This window comes from Ipomoea triloba, chromosome 1, assembly GCF_003576645.1.
Source record: "Ipomoea triloba cultivar NCNSP0323 chromosome 1, ASM357664v1".
Classification (NCBI taxonomy): Eukaryota; Viridiplantae; Streptophyta; class Magnoliopsida; order Solanales; family Convolvulaceae; genus Ipomoea; species Ipomoea triloba.
Window position 1 is genome coordinate 3254888 of NC_044916.1, and position 20422 is coordinate 3275309.

Genomic DNA, 20422 nt, shown 5'->3' on the forward strand with positions numbered 1-20422 from the left:
ACCTAATTTCACAAACACCATTAAAAATCCCCCACTTCTTACTCAAAACTCGATACCAAATCTTGTACACGATGTCAAATCATCCGAATAATCAAGAAGAAAACATTGCATGATTCCTGAGATGATCATCAACCTAATCTTCCTTAATCAATCTGTCATCCATTATATTCTCCCATCCTATTGCCCTACACCCCCACATGCAAGTCAATCTTAGCCATTGCAGCATCTCCATGGCTAAAACTCAACCCACTGTTTCATATAGTACAATAATCTATCTAGGCTACTAGCATCCCAGGCTAAAAACAATTTATTTTGGTCAGTTTATATATAATTTCTTTACCTCTTTCACAGTCTGTATAGTACCATACTACCATTATATGCATGTAAGATCCAAAAAACATAAATCAAGAAAACACCCAAAACTCTGCATTCCCACAAACAAAATGTACACAGAAACAGACACATGAAAAACCTCAAAATCCACTGTTATAGACTTATAGTAAATACCTGCATTTTTTTTTAAATGTGTATCAGAGCCAATAATTGAACATTAAAATTAATCCATTTGGTACTATGGTATGATCAACCCAAATTGTCATTAAAGGGCCCAAATTGTCACACCCCAAAGTATATAGCAATGAATAAAGCAAATTAATCAGACAAATCTTGAATCATCAGACTGACATTGGACATTGTCAGTCCAAAATTCAGTGATCAATCAAGTAGAAAGCTCAAAACTTTGAGAATAAAAACATGGATGAACAAAAAGGGAATTTTGACAGAATTAATGAAATGATCTTTTTACATTAAACTGTGGGCTGTGGCATCCTAAGCAACATAAACAGGTGAATAATCAAAATCAGTGAATTCAGTGAATTTTTTTGTTACTTATATGGGCTGAAATCAATGAATCATTGTAAAATCTACAACAAAAACATCATTAAATTATCTGGTTCATGTACAGAGATGAGATTTACCAACTTCTAACCACCCACCGCAAGATGTTTTTGATGCAATAAAGCAACAGAGAAACGAGGGGTCATAATTGGTGGCAGTGATAAATAGATTCCACTTGTGACTCAACCAAGACAATGTAGGACTCTTCCTCTTTCATCACACTCCAATCCAACACGGAAAATCTTAAATCTTGAAACCCTTTTTCCCAGTAATTTTGTTTTTCTAATCTTGGGCACAAAACCCTAATCTTGAACCGCTTACCCACAGCGAAAGATTGAGTCTTTGGGAGGAAATCTCGAGGGATTCTTGAAAACTGAAAACAGAAAAAGAAGAAGAAAAAACCCTATGTCGGAGGGGGAGTCTTTGCCGGACGATCTCCGGTGCAATCGGACGGACGGGAGGCAATGGCGGTGCAAGCGGCGGGTATTGGAGGGGAAGAAGCTCTGCGACATTCACTATATGCAGGGGAGGCATCGGCAGATGAAGCAGAAGGTCCCGGACTCGCTGAAATTCGAGCGGGCGAGGAAGATGAAGAAGGCGCCGGATAAGGGCCACGAAATTGGGGTTTCCAGGCGGGAGAAGACGCTGAAAGTGGTGAGGAAATTGAAGGCGGCGGCGAAGCGGAAGCGCTGCGTTTCCGAGGCTTTGGATGAGGCGTTGAAGAGAATGGAGCTGAAGCGAGGGGATTTGCCATTGGAGCTGATTCGGGTGTTCTTGAAACGCCAAGTGGAGAAGAAGAAACAGAAGGAGCTCAAGAACGAGAGTGACGCATCAGTGGAATTAATGCGTGAATTGCCCAATGCTGTAATGGCTATCCCCAATTTACCTTCCAATAACCTCAACAATGGCGGTTTCATCTCTGATGTCAAATTGGGGGCGGATCCCTTCTCGGCTAGGCAGTTTAGGTCAAAGAACATTGAACCTCCTCCCATCACCACACTGCAGGTCTCTATTTTTTTTTTTAACAGATACTGCATTGTAATAGAGTCAGTATGCATAGATACTGCATTGTAATTGAGTCAGTAGTATGCATTGCATTAATTTGATTGTATGAACTTGCAGGCTGTGCCATTTGCGAAGAATCTGAAGAAAGTGAAGAGGAAGAAGTGCCACTGGTGTAGAAGAACCAACTATAGGGTTCTCGTCAAATGCTTGAGTTGCAAGAAGCAATTTTTTTGCATGGATTGCATTAAAGAACGGTTTGTGATTCATTCCCCTACAGTGTCCTGTTTTAGCTTCCATGTTTACTTGATAATCCATGTGAACTCTTCAGAATTGATACTCCATACTAGTCTTAGTGTGTAGAATTGACAATTTAGACAATTTACTGCAGTTTTGTAGTGTCATTATACGAAATAATGAATTGGAACTAAATGGAAGGAGGAAAGTGAAAGAGCAATGCGAGGGAAATGATAAAAATAGGGGCTTAATAGTCTATCTCATTGATATTCGAGTTTCGTGGATACTATTATGCAAGCATAAAATTTGATGTTTCTTGGACTTAGAAAGAGCGGTATCTGGATTGAAAATAAATTTTGGGTAGTAACTACTGCAGCATGGAGCTAAAAGGAACATTTAGATCCTCTTGTACTTGTAAATACTCTCTCTTTTATGACCATAAATTGTAATTTATGAGACAAAAGCCTAAAAGTTCATTCCTTGGTGTTTACTGTTTGTTGTTCCTTCTCTTTTTCGTCTTTTATTTTTGAACAAGATGCATTTAAGGTACCACAATTATTACTATTTCTTTTTGGGACAAAAGTTGCCTCAATTTCTTGTAGAGGAATCGCTTGTAAAAATCTGATGTTTGAGTTGCTTTAGGCACCTTGAGAAGCCGGAGATTAAAGCAGCATGCCCTGTATGTCGTGGGAGCTGCAGCTGTAGAATCTGCACAAAAACAAAATCAAAGGCTATCAACTTCAAGGTCTGTCCTACAAAATGCTGAATTTTTAGTGTCGGTGAGCGTATATTAATGCTGATGCACCTGCCTATGTATGATCTTATCAGGAATTTTATAGGGACAAGAAAAGGGTTAACAAAACTCGACTGCTTTATTATCTTATCCATTCACTCCTTCCTGTGCTGGAAAAGATTAACCAAGAACAGAGCATTGAGTTGGAGATAGAAGCTAACATATCAGGTGCAAATCCCGACTTTACCTTGGCATCTTTGTGCATGTTTGTTTTTGAATCTAGTCTTAAGCTCTATGTTAAATAGGAAAAGAAAACTCGGAAGTCCAGATACAGCAGGCTGCAGTGGGCCTCAAGAAGTTATATTGCTGGTAAGTTGACCATTACTAGAAACTTTTGTTGTAGTTGAGGAATACTCTCTAATGTCTACATTGCTGTCTTTGTGGCCCATGGAATTGAACGTGGAGCAGCAGTAACTGTAAGACTTCCGTTCTGGATTACCACAGAAGCTGCTTAAACTGCTCTTTTGTACTTTGCATAAATTGTTGCTCGGAGCTTCGACAAAGATATGAATGTTCTAAGTCCAACGGGGCAAGCAGAGGGAAATCTTCTGATGTTGATGATGATAATGAGTTAACGGTGAGCATGAAGCAGACTAGTACCTCTAGGCTAAGGTCATCCTGGACGCAACTTGCATCTTCAATATCGTTATGTAACTGGGAACCTTCCATTGATGGCAGCATATCTTGCCCACCTACAGAATCTGGTGGTTGCAGTGGTGGGTTTCTTCACTTGAGATGCCTTTTCCCTTGCAATTGGTTTAAGGAGCTGGAAATTAGTGCCCAAGCGACATTGTGCCACGAAAAGTATGAAGAAACTAAAGATGCTTCTGGGTCATGCTCACCGTGCAAGGAAGGTGATCATAAAGATTGCGGGGTAAATAATTTGCTTGTGGAATTGGCTCAAAGACTAGATACAAATGACAACTTTCTGTATTGCCCCACTTTGAAGGATCTCTGGGAAGAAGACTTTGAAAACTTTCAGAAACACTGGGGAAAAGGTCATCCTGTTATAGTAAGAAATGTGCTCCGGAGTTCTTCAGAATTGTCATGGGATCCCGTTTTTATGTTCTGCACTTACCTTGAGAAGAGGTCTAAGTGTCCAAAAAATAAAGAAGCTACAAAAGCGCCAAATTCCCTGGACTGGTGTGAGGTCAGTATTTTGTCTATCATTAACTCTTAGATTATATCGTCATATATCTGGTTTTAATTAACGTTTGGTGCCAAGTTTTAATTAACGTGCAGTGTTATGCTGTAGTATTATAATGTTTTGTTTCAAAACCAATGTTCTTATAACTGAAGAAGCATCCTTTTGATGGTTGCTAACGATGATGACTATAGTACTGGAAGTACAAGTCTGATCTCGACCATTCATGTGTCAATGGCCTTTCTTAGGCTTATAGCAATAAGTACTATTTTTTTTAATCTTAGAATTGGCTAACAATTCATTTCTCGGACACCCTTCTGGTGGGGCCGTATCCTAGAATTGATTGCTGCACGCAACAACACCGAGAACGCCTAGTAATACTGCAGACCTTAGCCTTTTCTAGCCTTTTAGATTAACAGGATTCAGCCAATCCATTTAATGCTAATTTTGTTTTCCTTTTGAAATTAATTTTTATGAGCTATTCTGTAGCTTGAGTATGATACTAGGTACTAATAACTTTTTGCTCGATATGTTCTATATTTGAACATTTGAATACTTGCAGGTAGAAATTGCCAGAAAGCAGGTCTTTATGGGGTCATTGCAATGGCAGACACATGCAGCTATTAGGCAACAGATGATAAAGTTTAGAGCATGGCTTTCTTCCCATTTATTTGAAGAACAGTTTCCAGTGCATTATTTGGAAATCTTACGAGCTTTGCCACTTCAGGAGTATATGAATCCCAATTCTAGTCTCCTTAACCTAGCGGTGAAATTACCAGGGGAAATGGCATCACCCGACTTAGGTCCTTCTATCTATATCTCATATGGTGGGTCCGAAGAGCTGGTGCGAACTGAATTCACAACTAACCTGTGCTACGAGTCTTATGATGTGGTAGGATTATTCTCCCCAGAACAGTGGTCTTTTTGTTTTCCTAGTAATTGAATTTAAGGTGTTGAAATCAAGAACATCTTTATATGCCACCACATTATTAGTTTGAAGGATCTGAAAATATTTATGATGTGTTTCATTGGTTTTGGTCTCAGGTGAACATTTTAGCATATGCTACGGATACGCCCATATCTAAAGAACAGCTATGTAAAGTTAAAACTTTGATGAAAACATTTGGCGCTAAAGATCAGAGGGAATGTACAAGCAATTCTACTGATCAAAGAGGGAAATCATCTCTGCAGAGTGAAGATACTGAAGAATCGGGCTTGCAGGATGTGAATGGAGAGCACGCGCAATTGCCTGATGCTATCGCGAAAGTGCCCTTCTATTCTGCTGACTCACATAAAGGCCAAACATTTGGCGTTGACGACAGTAATCTGTTAAGTGACAGTGACTGTGACTCGGGATCTGATTCCGAGGGCTCAATACTCTGCTCTGAATCAGTCGACAGATTAACAGACTCGGACATTGATGATTTCTTTCATGATAGCTTAGAATCCAGCAATACTCACGGTACAGAAAACTCTGCTACAATTTGTGGGGCTCAGTGGGACATTTTCCGCAGACAAGATGTCCCAAAACTTCTGGAATATCTCAGGAGGCACTCTAAGGAGTTCATCTCTGCTTGCAGCTATTCTAAACAGGTATTTACCAATACAAACATTCCCATAAATTTATAGCATCTGAGATGTAACTGATTCTTTGTGATCTCTGTTTTGGTCAATCTGTCACAGCCTGCGCATCCAATTCTTGATCAAGATTTCTTCCTCGACGCATATCATAAACTAAAGCTTAAAGAGGAATTCGGTAATTTCAGTTCCTGATCTTTCTCCATTTTCGTTCCATTGCTCATGTTCTTGAAGTGATTTCTCGTTTATTTTTGTTAGATGTTCAACCATGGACGTTCGACCAACATCCTGGCGAAGCTGTGATCATCCCCGCTGGATGTCCATATCAAATTAGACAACTTAAGGTAGCTCTAATCTTATACATGACATGAACTCGAGCATTTCCTGGACACACACACTTGTATGTGTGTTGCATAACGGCCATAACCATTAGTCTTCTGTCTGTATAATTCTTGAAAATGTTATATGCAGTCATGTGTGAACATTGTTTTGAACTTTCTGTCACCTGAAAACGCGGCTGAGTGCATCCATTTGAGCGATGAAATTCGACTCCTTCCTGCACACCACAAAGCCCGAAGAAAACTGATGGAGGCAAGTTTCACGACACTCTTACTTCTGCTATTATCTTTTCGTCATGTGTCTTGACAAAAACACGCAAACAGGTCAAGAAAATGGCTGTATGTGGGATTCGAGATGCAGTTGGAGAAATTCATGACATAACTACAAAATTGCCCTCTTGAACCGTTCTGATAACCCAAAACGTCCGTCTTTCCTGAAGAACCCAGACTTCTATCGCGCCATTTGCCAAAGGTGACTCCTTTTTCAGGCTTATTCATACTGTCTGTAAACTGTAAACAAGTAAAACTCATTTCTTTTCATTCATTCTTGATAAAGGGTCTGCACCTGTGTTGAAAAATCACAAAAGCTCTTTATATTCCCGTGTGCACGAAAAAATGGCGTTCCCGGGCTGATTGATTCATGTAATTGGTTTCTTCTTCTTCATCATCATCATCTCTGTGAATGGCTGTGTCTTGGTGGTGATCATGCAAGGTAAAACTGAAAAAATATGATGGCAGTAAATTTGTAGTGATTCTGCATTTGGTTGTTGTGGGGTTCACTGAAATCATTGTTTTGGACAGGCAAATATAATTGACAACAATTTTTGTGTAATAGCAACGATGGAACAACCTTATACTTCCCCCAACTTTACTTGTTTCTTTCATGTGTAAATTGTTTGCTGTAAATAACATTTCGTTTTAAGTTAATGTTTGACAGTCTTATAGCTAATACATTTATACATGCTTTTAAATGAGTTAACTAGTATCGCACGGCCAAATTTTGTAGTTATATTTATAAGTGTTTTAATTTAATATTTTGTAATAATAAAAGAAAAGCATATGATCTATATTGTACTATAAAGCATCTTAAGAAATAAACCTTTGGTATTATGATACAAAGTAAATGAAATTACAAATTATTAAAAATTTCTTTTACAATATTAGTAGTTGAAGAAGTACCATTCCCATCAGACCAAAGCCATCTCCAAATATACCATTATTTGGATCAGATTGGCACACCGTATCACAACTAAGATATGTTTGGCCAAATAAATAGGAAACATAACAAGACAAGAATGAATGATAGTCATGACTGAATTGAAGATTAATTGGATTTAAATACACTACATTTACATACACGATACATATATATAAAGTGAGAGGATGATCATCTAGCGCTTCTTGTTGGTAGCCGATTGTTTCTGGGAGTTGAAGTAGAGTGCGACCACCGGAAGGCCGAGCCCGTTGTCGGCGGCGAACTGGCGAGTCCTGAAGTTTCCTCGACCCTCCGGCGGCTTCTGCGGCACCTGCATGGCCTCCCTCTGCCGGAATAGCGCCAATACGTACCGATGTATTCCGGTCGGCGGCGACGGCCCTATGTATTCCACCACCTCTCTCCCTGCAATATAATTCCAAAATACCATTAAATACTGCTAGATCGATTTTTGAATTTGTGTGATCTCGTTCTTATAAATATAAATAAGGTCCTATTAAAAGTTTAAGCGTACTCTTTAAAACTAATATGTATAGAATAATTTTGTCATACTCAATTAATTGGGTCCTAATTATTAGAAGAGAAAAGTGATTTGGAATAAACCTAATGCGTTTTAGAATTAATTGTACATCAGAATTAATTGTAAATTTTTTTATTTTTTAAGTAGCTAGGTAAAAAATAAGTGGTGAGCCCCTAAAAATTGAAGTCCGATGCTGTTGCTCATTTTGAGCACTCTAAAATCCAACCACGAATACGGCATATATTACACCGAATTTTAGCATTATTATTAACCTTTAGAGGCTTCTGATCCCTCTGGAATATCCGTAACGATCCTGAAATTTAACAAGAAAATGAAAATGAAGAATTATTTAATTTGATTAAAAAAATAAATTTCCAGAAAATTAATTAATTAATACAATCATTATACCAATGAAGCCACTCTCTGAAAGTTGGTTCACTGGGACTAGGAGCATCAGGATCCACCATAATCTATCAACAAAGAATTACAGGCATCAAGAATGTATAAATTAAATTAAAGAATTCTTTTTACAAAGCCTATTTGTCTTCTTATTTTGAATCAATAAGCTATAAACAATTTTTTATCAGTTAGGCTTCAGATTTAATTAAGCACACAGATAGTGACAAAAAATGTGACAAAAAACTTACGAGAGTATAAAGAAGTGACAAAAAACTTACGAGAGTATAAAGATTGGGAGAAGCAGGGGAACCATTGATGTGAACTGAAGGCTTCTGGGCAGCTAAGGAAGGAGTGATCTCAACGCCATTGGCAATCTTTTTGGAACCATAATCGACGGTGAACTCTACGACGGGAACGAACATGTCGAGCACGTCGCCGATCACTTTTCCGACCACCAACGGATCGACGGACCTCGGATTAGCGTTGGCCATGCTATGTTAGTTTCTTGGACAGTGTTTGACACAGTTTATAAGAAAAAAGAGGGAAATGTAGTGAGGCGGACACGTAGAGGGAGGAGTTGGGTATTTGACACGTGGACCTTCTAAAGACTATGCAGGTTGGAGGACACGTGTTCAGATGAGAGGTATTCTGGATTTCCGGAACAACGTTGGACAAAGGATCGGAGTTTATTTTGTAGAGCATCTTTATTAATGGAGTTTTTTCGCAGTCTTTGAATAATTTTTTCGAAATAGAAAACCAGAGGGAATTAAAAAAAAAAGGAATAAATTTGTTTAAAAAACAAAGATAGGTCACCATGCTTACTATTCTAATAAACCCAGCATTGCAGATGAATTTTTATTTTCTCTCACATACCTCCTCTTCCCTCCATGTCATTTGCTATTGTACTATGAACCTCCAATTAACCATTGTTGTAGATACTCTAAAATAGACCTAATTCAAAAAATAAACTTGTAATACACTAAAAATTGATATATATAAGTTTTTAGTACACACACATCAAATATAATGAGCAACAGGATTCATGAACTTATGTTAAATAAATCTGTGATATGTTAGAATTTTAGTCCAAAAATTGTCTGTCTACAGTTAACACATTTTGCACATGCAGTTAATAATTTTTATACCTGTAAACAAATAGAATGCTTATAACATTGTAATTATAGATACATAAATTGTTAACTGCGAGTAAAGAATATGTTAACTCCAGATACAACTAACATTTTATGTGTTGTAGTTAAAAATTTATTTGTCTGGTATTTATCATGTTATGTGTCTATAATTACTCTGTAATAATGTACTTTCAATTTGTTTACAAGTACAAAAATTGTTAATTACTGGTGCAAAATGCGTCAACTATAAATACATAATCTAAAGATTATTTTTAGACCAGATCCACAATACAAGATAGACTCTGATCCATGGTATAGTTTACCGTATCTTACAATATGGACCCAAGTCTAGATATAAGAACTGAACAAAGAAATGATGGGCTGCCTAGTGTCCAATTGACAACTTAGGTTATGATAGGAATGTTTCCTAATTGGCCCATTTATTATTGGGCTTCCATCTCAAAGAATAGTCCAAAACATATGGACTCATTACATTGACTTGGGCTTATCATCAACACCAAGCCTAAAGCCTTCTTATTTATTTATTTTTTATTTTAATGATTACTCTATTGTAGATTTTCATGATTTGTGGTGAGCTAGTTTACAAAAGAGTAAATGACAATGATCAAGGTGACAAATGTGGTCGTTATTGTCTTTCTACATGCAAATTTTGTTTTATACGTTTAGATATCAAAGTGTTACTCACCGCTTCTACTATAGATTGACAAAGGAGGTATATTACAGGACGTGGCTTAATTATATTGTAGACCAATACGTCCATCAAGTGTATGTATTCCATACCATAATCTATTACTCTAAACACTCAATAATTCCATAGTGTTAAAATTGTTTTTTTTTTTTTCTAATCAAATGATGGACAATAAGATAAGCTCAAAATATGATCTGTCATATACCTTTAATTTCTTTTCAACCACGAAAAGAAACAACCAAATGGTGTGCATATGACAAATGCAGCAAAAATATTTGACCAAAAACCCTATCATTTTTCTGAAAAGTGAAAAAGATAACGCTATCGTGAAACATATATTCCATAAGAGAAATGTTGCAAGGTCATCAACAAAGAAAATAATAACAATAATGTAACAACCTAAAAGGCTAAAATAATTGGTTATTATATTGGTGGAATAGGCGCCATGCATGCACTTTTTCTTCCATGCCTGCTAACGTGGTGCAATACTGTCTTTTAATACTCTCAAGAGAAACAAAGAATTAAGCAACATGGAAGAATTATAATGATGAAAATGTAGAATTAATATTACAATGCCCGAGGCCCGCATTTTCGTGGGCAAAAAATTCTAGGCCCTAACACGCCCCTCCGAGGGACGGTTTAGGGCTGGTCCGCGAACTTCGACCCACCTTGACACTCATAATTTTGAGCGAGTTTACTACCATTATTTAGGTAAGGTCAAAGTTCAAGTTCTAAGTGAGAATTTTAATTTGATATATTATATACTCAAAACAGATATTGAGCGGATGAGAAATTGATTCTCAAATTGTACCGATTGAATTGAAAAAAATAGAGTTTTGAAATGTTTCTAAGTAGTTTTGTAAGTACATGGAAAAACATGTGAGAAATATATTAGTATGTAAAATTTGTTTCTAGCGCAACGGTCAACTCTAAAAGCTTGCACTTTGGCACATCTATCCATTATTGATATAAGTCATAACTCATCAAATGCAAAATCCGAATAATTTTTTCTTTTTTTAGGTCTTCAAATATATTTTAAAATAGTGACAATCAAGCTATATATATATATACACACACACACACCCACACAACACACACTAATCCCTTTTTTGTGGTATTACTAATTCAAAACTTTGCAAGGGAATTTTCTTTGGGCGGTTGATAGGAGGGAAAAGTGAGATTGTGACTTTTTTGGATGGTCGGAAGGTCCATTATGTATACACAAATTTTCGACACGTACATTTTACGATAAGTCACCTTTTACATCCGAAAAATATTTCACGTGCGATTATATACATAATAAAAATGGTTTTATGTACAAGTATATACATAACTTGTTTTCCAATAATGATTGAGAGCACTGCAATTAATTATAGTTAATTATTATTAGAGTAAAAAATTTTAATTTATTATGTATTTATGTATATTATTATATTTTTAGATGACGAAGAAAATTCACAACCACTACTCAAAGAGTATACATTAAATAAACTTTATATCTGTGTAATAATTTAAAAATCACACAAAAGAGGTAAACTTTAATTACTCTTGTATAGCAACGAATTTCTCTCCGATCCTCACCTTAAAAATTACCTTCATATTAATTATTATACTTAAGGGTATGTATTGGGGTGGGTTTTGCTATTGTTTCTTCCCAAAAGGCCGGTTTAATACCCAACCCAAAGGGCCCAACAGAGCATCTCAATTGAACACACAGGATAGACATTTGCTTACTGCGCAAAAGGGGCCCCACTCACTTTGAGAGGTCGCTCCCACACTGCCGTTGGTAAGACTCGATCCCTAGTATTTCTTTCCAAACTTCACCCATATGATCAATTGATCAGCTGCCCATGCGGGGTATTGTTAGTTGGAAGTATGGATGATACAAAGGCAAGTACTTGTCTATTGGAACTTTGGAAGTGTAATTTGTGGGCTATTACTTGAGAGCGGAGTTTAACTAGTGACACTCTTTTTTTTTTGAACAAAACTAGTGACACTCTAAAGTAGTGATTTTAGGTATTCATCGTCAACTAAAAATTAAATATTTAAAAAAAGTCGTCTAAAATGTCAATCAACATCGTGTCAATTGATACAAAATACAATAATCCATCATATGACTAGTTGCAATGATACTATTATGGTGACAATCTTCCCACAATATCCCGTATATCTAGGGTCGGTCCAAAGGTTTTATAGGCCCTAGGGTGAAATAAATAAAAAAAGCTCCTATCATTTTACTGTGGACCGCGATCCATAATGCATGGTAGTCCATGCATCAAAACGACGTTGTTTTGATTAATGAAAAGAAACGGCTTCGTTCCGCACGGTTAACTTTGTGTGTATAACATATTTAGTTTCATTTTATATACATTACAGTTCCCTTTCAACACAACTATAGTTTCTTTTTGATATATATAACTACAGTTTCATTTGACATTATAACACTCAAATATGTGAATATGTTATTTAGTTTTCTTTCAACACAACTGTTGTTGAGTATCTGAGTGGTTGCTATGGTGTATGCGCGACCGGTGACCCTTATACTCTTGGGCGGCTGGGCGGCATGAGCGGTGGGTGTGCGACAACATCTCTTTTAGTCTTCGTGAGTTCAGTTCTCGATTCCCATAAACAATTAACGCTATTATTTTTTTAATATATATTCCGTTCGTCTCATTTTATGCATGTGTTGTGTTCGGTTAACGAGACTTGACTGAAGATATAATACTCCGTATATCTTATGGCCTATGAGCCCCCTATAGAGATGGGCCTTGGGCAGGTGTCCACCCTGCACCCCCTTAGGGCTGACCCTACGCATATCTCAAGTGACAAGTAAAGTTATATCTAGAACCGTCTAAGATGTCAATCAACCGCAATAAATCATTATATTAAACATAATCATGTATAAATAAATCGGTCAAATATAGTTTAAGGATATATACGAATCTTTTTGAACCCCAATTATTGTATACTTGAACCCATTCAATCAGAGTCAAGATATATAGGCCGGGTACTCAAGTTTACCTGATTTGCTGTGTCATTCGTAATGAGAAGGCAACATTATTCTAGAAATAGCACTATTGACGTAGACGTGACGTTGAGCTTACAAGCGTGGATTGGCGGTAGCCACAAGTGTGTGAGAGCATATAACGTTTGACTTGCTATATATTGTACCGTACAATCGAACAGCTGTGAAATGTCCGATTAGTCCGTCGGCGGCCGATATATGTAGTGTTTCGTAAGTAAATACGTAATTTAAGACTGCGTAGGGGATGTGAATGAAGAACATGGCCGCCAATTCAAGCAGGCAATAAAGGGTGTACACTTGTATAGTAGCTCAAAAGTGTTAAATTACTGGTTTCACTAGGACACTAGAGTCAATCGGACATGTTATCCATGCTTGGAATGTCATGCACGTCATGGATCATTTCTCTTACAATATACTACCTTTTTTTTTGGGGGGGGGAGGACATTTTTTTTTTTTTAAATTCAAAATATTATATCATGAACAACATGAATCTGCACATGCATGTCCATAAGGAGTGATAGATACTCCGAGTAGGGTGCCCAGTTAAAAGTGTGCCCTGGTATGAGGAGCCCGCATCTCGACCACCTTGCCTAGCAGAGAGGCCGGTTCCGGCAGGCAGGATGCCTGCCCGGTGCTGGCAGTCAGGTTGTGGCGCTTGACCGGGTGCAACACTCTGAGGTGGATAAGTAAAGATCTTCCAGAGATTCTTTCAGATTTGGTGATGGATTTCTTTGTTCGACAGTAGGAAAGAAATATGGCGGCCTATGCAGCTTTCCTAAGAGTAAATTTATTAATTTCTTCTTTCTTTCAATCTAAAAAGCTCACTAATCTTATAAAGTACCCCATGGATCACATTGTAATGAGTTCTGATTTTAATAGAAGGGCAGTTACTCTCTTTATCCTCTCAATCTTTTTTGCTTTCACCCTATTGTTTTAGGGTTGTGTTGGCCCGCCGTCTGGCTACCCCGTGACCGTAAAACCAACAAGGAGGTAAATCGACTCAATCTAGCTTCGAGACACAATACTAAACAGTACACTTTTATGCACAAAAAGTCCAATTTGAATCCAAATTAAATCCAAAATTTCAATGTTTGTGACAAGAATCAAATCCTACAACTCCAATAAAAGCGAGTCTTAAGTGATGATTCTCATCCTGACTAATGCCCTATGAGCCTCTTACAAGATACTTTAAATTAATTTCACTATTTTAGATCAAGTTTAATAATGGAAGGTTTGGTTATTATTTTATTTCTTGTAAAAACAAAGTAGACAATCAAACTTTATAAATTCTGGTTAAAATTAAGTATAAATGGTTTCCCAATCAGACGAACACTGAATTGGATCGATAGCAGAGTAACCCATTTAATTTGGCTTATAATTTCTTATAACTGTTGATATTATATAATCCAAGACTTAACTGATATGATCCACTAACACATCAAGAATTTTAGAAAAATGTATGAGTGCGAAATGTTCTCTTATTAGAGGACAAGTGATTACAAGATTGCATGCAATAATACTAAATTAAAGAAGCAAAGAATAGATTGAATATTGTGTATGTGTATAATGCAAGATCAAAACCCTATTTATAGTTTATCTAGACGACTAACCTAGGGAGTTGCCCCTATTTTAACTAGGAAAAAATAAGTAGGCTACTTTACATAATAAGATTGCATGTGACAGTGGCCAAGGCTTTGTGGTCTAGTGACATTTGGTTGCACTCCCATATAAAAGAGTGTGGGTTTGAGTTTCATTGGAGGTGATATTGACAATATTGACTACTCTTTGTGTTTCAGTAGGGGGAAAGTAGAAGAAAGTGAGATCGGAGGAGTGTGTTGACAAAGAACTTGATCTCAGCTGCTGAAGTTTCTTTCGACGATTAATATAATTTACCTTTATGATTAAAAAAAAAGAAGAACGTGATCTTCAAGACCTCAATGTTCGATCTTGACGAAGCATTCTCCCAAAACAAACAAATTAATCAGAATAAATTTGATGTGTGCAAAAAAGTTCATTCAAGCTTTTTGAGCCCATCATTAATTTTTTATTTGCATCCTTTTTGTGCACAAGAGAGTTAACCAGTTGAGCATGCTTTTTAGTACATGCATTTCTAATGTGGAACAAAAGTTACATAAAAGGTTTGAAACTCCATTTTAACCAAACCATGTATATTTCAAAAATTAATTTTTCTTACACCTGTTATCTATTTTAAATGTATAATATATTAATTCATCTCATCAACTAATAAAATCTTAAATGAACCACATTCAAATTAATACTTCAAAATGTAGACACCAATTTATGTTAATGTTTTCAATACCCTCCCATCTAAAAATTAACGATTTTACAAGAAACAATCTCCTCCTTCTAGGTCTCATTTTCGGTCCAGCCTCAAATCATAGCCACTATTTCCGAACGACTCAGACATGATGACTTGATTGCTACATGAATCGAATGATCATTCCACCGAAATTAATACACTATTACGTTAACCAATCTTCAGAGTGAATTGACTTTTGTTGTTCACATTAAATACAAATGTCATTCATTTGTAGCAACTCGCTAGCTTAAATAGTTGAACTATTTTTGGTCTATGACCATACTTTTGTCTTATTCATATATAATAACTTGTCATTCTAATGAACAATGCTCATATAGCTATCTTGTCGGTTTCCCCCTCAATCATATCAATTCCGCATGTGCAAATATTGAAACATAGAAGCCAGCTGGCATATGAGTGAAAAAAGAAATTCGTAGTCATTACCAAGTGTATATTGAGTAAATTTTGTATTGTGATTTTAGTTGACAAATGATCACAACAGATAGGTAAATCAGTCTAGGTTGTCTATTGGCTCAAACAAAAAAAACATATATATTGCTTCTGCTAAGAGTCAAATTTATAGCATATATTGGAATTATCAAGTTAACATCCTAACCAACTTTGCTGGAGTTGTCCCCACTTGCATATTTTCTTTTCCCAATAGGTTGAATCCCCAACCCCTGAGCCAACAGATGGAGAATATACATCACGGTAACTCGGTGCCTTGTGACTCAATAGACAATGTCAAATGTTGGTGCCTTGTGATCTCCCAAGTTTAAACATAATCTTCACACTGTCACTATCAAATTTTGAACATTGATCTCTTTCTCACTTGAAATTAATTAATTAATCACTTGAAATTTGGAATAATCAATGCTAATATGTGACTGGTATCTAATTGATTAATTTGGTATCTTAATATATATCAAGAGATTTGTCATCAAATTATTAGTGTGATTTGTTTTTGTTTTGGTATCTTAATATATATTATTTACTTGTGATTTGTTTTTTTTTTTTTTGGTTGCTAATATGCGTGAATGAGTGTCGAATCAAGTTGAATAATAAACGAAGTTTGTATTGGTTATTCAAAAAAAAATTAATGTTATATTTGAAACGGCGTATGAATCACATAATAATTCATATATATTATTTATATGTGATTGAATTTTTTATGGTAATACGTGTGAAAGAGTGTTAAATCAAGTTGAATAATAAACGTAGTTTGTATCTGTTGTTAAAAAATTTCATATGTTATTTTTGAAAAAATTACATATTAATGAATGGGTGTCGAATCAGGTTGAATAATTAATTGAGTTTATATTGGTTATTCAAAAATATCAGATGTTATTTTTGAGGAAAAATTGCGAGTTTGGTCCTGAGTTTTAACCAAGTTCCGTCTCAGTTTCTAAAATATGAATGTATTTGAGTTTAGTCCCTCAATTATTTGCGAAGTGGCGAGTTTAGTCCCCGACTGTTAAATTTGACTGAAAAATTAAAAAATATTTAAAATTTGAGAGGTAAAGTAGGAAATGCACATTTATTTTGCAAAGTAGCGAGTTTAGTCCCCAACTGTTAAATTTGACTGAAAAATTAAAAAATATTTAAAATTTGAGAGGTAAAGTAGGAAATGCACATTTTATTCTCTTTATTATATCAAAATCACTTTCACAACATTATTTTTCACTTCTTAGCATCTTATTTCAAGATTCATCAATTCTAAAAGCATTTCAATAATTTTAGTATGACTTATTAATTAGGAACCTGGTTCTCGTATAACAAACATAAGACTTAGCACAAACAAAGAAACACTTGATCATTGTCTTCAGGCATGTGAAACACACCATCCTAAAAGTTTATGATTTCTCTTACTAAACATCAAGTGTAATCAAACCATAACTTTAAATATTTTTTTTTTAAATTTTTTCGTCAAATTTAATGATAAGAGACTAAACTCGTCACTTAACAAATAACTGACGGACTAAGCTCAGATACAATCGTATCTAAGGGACTGAGTCGGAACTTGGTTAAATCTCAGGGACTAAGCACAATTCAATTTTCCCTATTTTCGAAGCTCATCAAATAATGATTCATATATATTATTTACATGTGAATTTTTCTGCTAATTTGTGTAATAAACAAAGTTTGTGTTATTTTCAAAAAAAAAAAAAAACAAAGTTTGTGTTGTGTTATAATCTAAGATTGTGTCATGGTCACTCAATTGAGTTATAATGCACATGTACCAAATCACACTAAAAAATTGAATTCAACTAATTAGCTAGTCTACTCATGGTCTTATAAACTCATATATCCCCTCCTATTTTATCAATGTGGACTCTTAGCGGTTGTTATGCCATGGAACCGACCCAAGCCCATGTTCACAATTTTAATACTCTATGTTCACAATTTTAGAACTCTATACTCACAGTTTTTAAACTCTATGTTCACAATTTTTGAAATCTATATTCATAATTTTACTCTATGGTCACAGTTTCAGAACTCTATATTCACAATTTCATAACTCTGTGTTCACACTTTCATAACTATATATTTAATAGTATAACACAATTTTTGAGTCTATATAACAAAATTGTGAATATAGAGTTTAAGAATTGTGAATATTGAGTAATGTAATTTTGTATATTGAGATTTAAAATTGTGAATATAAAGTTCTAAAATTGTGAACATAGAGCTCTAAGATTATGAATGTAGAGTTTTTAAATTGTGAACATGGACTTGGGTTCACATGGTAAGGTGGACCCGGGGTCCACAACATAATTTGCCGACTCTTAGCATTCGCCCCCAAGTGGATAACTGGGCCATTTTGAATCTAAACCGATTGGCAACTTAAAATTGGACCAAAATGATTCTCCCTGAAACGAAAGTTATGGACGCCACCAAAGTAGATCAAACAAGCGGGCTTACGAAAGCTTGAACGCCACCAATACCCATAAACGAGTGAACACAAAGTGTACCGGACATACTTTATATAATCTAATACATGACTTTATAAGCTCATATATCCTCTCTTATTTATCAATGTCAACTCTTGGTTATTCAAAAATTTTGGATGTTATTTTTGAAATCCCATTGGAATCAAATATTAATTCATATATATTAATTACATGTGAATTTTTATTGTAATTTGTGTGAATGGATGTCAAATCAAGTTGAATAATAAATTAAACAAAGTTTGTATTGGTTATTCACAATTAATTTTCAAGTGTTATTTTGGAAAGTTAAAGCCCATCTAAATCAAATAATAACTCATACAATTATGAACTTGTAAACTTTTCTCCTAGTATGTGTAAGTTGGTGTCAAATCAAGCTGAATAATAAAATTTTTTATATTTGTTATTCAAAAACTTCACGTGTTATTTTTGAAAACTGTCTAAATGAAATAATAATTTATATACATTACCTACGTGTGAATTCTTCTACTAATATGTGTGAGCAGGTGTCGAATCAAGTTAAATAATAAACAAATTTTATATAGATTACTCACTTAAAATTTACAATTTGATTAAACTTTTAATTCAATTAATAATTTAAATAAGAACCAACATTTTCATGTGGACCTCCGTAAGTTTTACATGAAAAAGTCTTGGTCCAAAGGGATGGCAAAGAAGAATGGTGGCCTATGAAGTTAAAAGAGAGTGTGAAAGGAAGCACGGTATTAACAACCTTAACTAACAAGATTCAAACCTATAATCTCAACAAGTACAACAACACAAGTTCTTAACCATCCACCAATCTACCACACATCTTATTTACTAAAAGGAAGGTACTCTATTTACCTATGTGGAGATGGTTGACATCCGGTAGGAGACACGTGTACGCCTAAGATTGAAGGCAAGCCGATGCCGTACATTTGTCAACAATCCGGAAGGCTCTCTACACTATATAAGTCACCCTTCACTTCCCTTAAAAATCATCCATTGGACCATTTAATCACCTTGGTTTAGTGGTATGGGTTCCTAACCTTAAACCCATACACCAGGGTTTGATTCTTAGTAGCTACGATATTATTCTTAGTCCATTTCTTGGGTTATAGCTTGTGTTATTTATTATTATTATTATTTGGTTATTCTTAGTCCATTCCTCGGGCTATAGCTTGTGTTATTTATTATTATTATTTGGGCCGCCATTTTGAGCCAGTATCTTGAATTTTGTATGCACTCTTATTTTCTCCCGTTTTGTACCTATATGCCGATTTGTGTTATTTATTATTATTATTATTTGGTTATTCTTAGTCCATTCCTTGGGCTATAGCTTGTGTTATTTATTTATTATTATTATTTGGGCCGCCATGCATTTTGAGCCAGTATCTTGAATTTTGTATGCACTCTTATTTTCTCCCGTTTTGTACCTATATGCCGATTTATGGTGAATCCGGTTCTGACAAAATCATAATTGGGCGCGAGTGTAATAGGTATTTATATTTATCAAACGTATTAATATTAATTTGAAATAATTAGAAAGAAAGGTGAAATAAACCTCTAACTAATTATTTTAAAAAAAACTATTGTATTCTCGAACACAAAAATTATGATAATGTCACACCAATACAATCCATACTCAAATAATTAGAGATACATACCTATTAGGAAAATCCAGCGCATGGAGGCCACAATATATTTGTTCAAATTAAAATATATAGATATTGTATCGAAATAGATCGGTGAATGAGTAAGTGGTGCATGATTTTTATACAAAAAGTCAAGCAGTTCTTTTGTTAAATAATACAAAATTTAATACAAATAATGTTTCTTCTCCTTATATATAACACTCAAAAGGAAAAGTAAGTGATGATGAAAAAGCTATAATTTGTTTTCCTCTCTACATATGATTAGGACCGGACTTCTCCTCCGACATGGGCACATGGATACGGTTGTTAGAGCAACATCGGAGCTTCAGAAAAAACGTTAACACTTTCAGTACAATATTTAGTCGTACAATAGCAGCTCTGAAGTTCACCTCTACGCTGCATTTCACACGCAATTCAACAATCTAAGTCGACATATAAAACCAAAAGTGCTCTTTTTGTTAATTCCACGTTCATGATTACACATTTCGACACAAATTCTATTTCTGCCGAATAATGCAGGATCTGTTCATAA

General features: G+C 35.3%; 2 protein-coding genes across 4 annotated transcripts; one reads left to right on the plus strand and one right to left on the minus strand.

Annotated features, from left to right (window-relative positions):
* Nucleotides 1-1018: 1018 nt before the first annotated feature.
* Nucleotides 1019-6968, plus strand: LOC116028446 (lysine-specific demethylase JMJ25). Of its 3 annotated transcripts, XM_031270173.1 has the most exons (14): nt 1019-1902; nt 2020-2156; nt 2779-2881; nt 2965-3097; nt 3175-3238; nt 3338-4079; nt 4636-4965; nt 5118-5666; nt 5757-5829; nt 5910-5995; nt 6123-6242; nt 6314-6461; nt 6546-6701; nt 6791-6968. In XM_031270173.1, the coding sequence occupies exons 1-12, from the start codon at nt 1303-1305 to the stop codon at nt 6389-6391; spliced, it is 3015 nt and encodes a 1004-aa protein (XP_031126033.1). In that variant the 5' UTR covers nt 1019-1302; the 3' UTR covers nt 6392-6461; nt 6546-6701; nt 6791-6968. The 3 variants fall into 3 exon arrangements, with proteins under 3 accessions (XP_031126033.1, XP_031126026.1, XP_031126039.1); XM_031270166.1 differs by having other exon boundaries at nt 6546-6968; XM_031270179.1 differs by having other exon boundaries at nt 3341-4079; nt 6546-6968.
* Nucleotides 6969-7099: 131 nt separating this feature from the next.
* Nucleotides 7100-8617, minus strand: LOC116000819 (protein MOTHER of FT and TFL1-like). The gene is made up of 4 exons (XM_031240662.1): nt 8400-8617; nt 8131-8192; nt 7995-8035; nt 7100-7607 (listed from the first exon to the last, which is right to left on the minus strand). The coding sequence occupies exons 1-4, from the start codon at nt 8610-8612 to the stop codon at nt 7381-7383; spliced, it is 543 nt and encodes a 180-aa protein (XP_031096522.1). The 5' UTR covers nt 8613-8617; the 3' UTR covers nt 7100-7380.
* Between the last annotated feature and the right edge of the window lie 11805 nt (nt 8618-20422).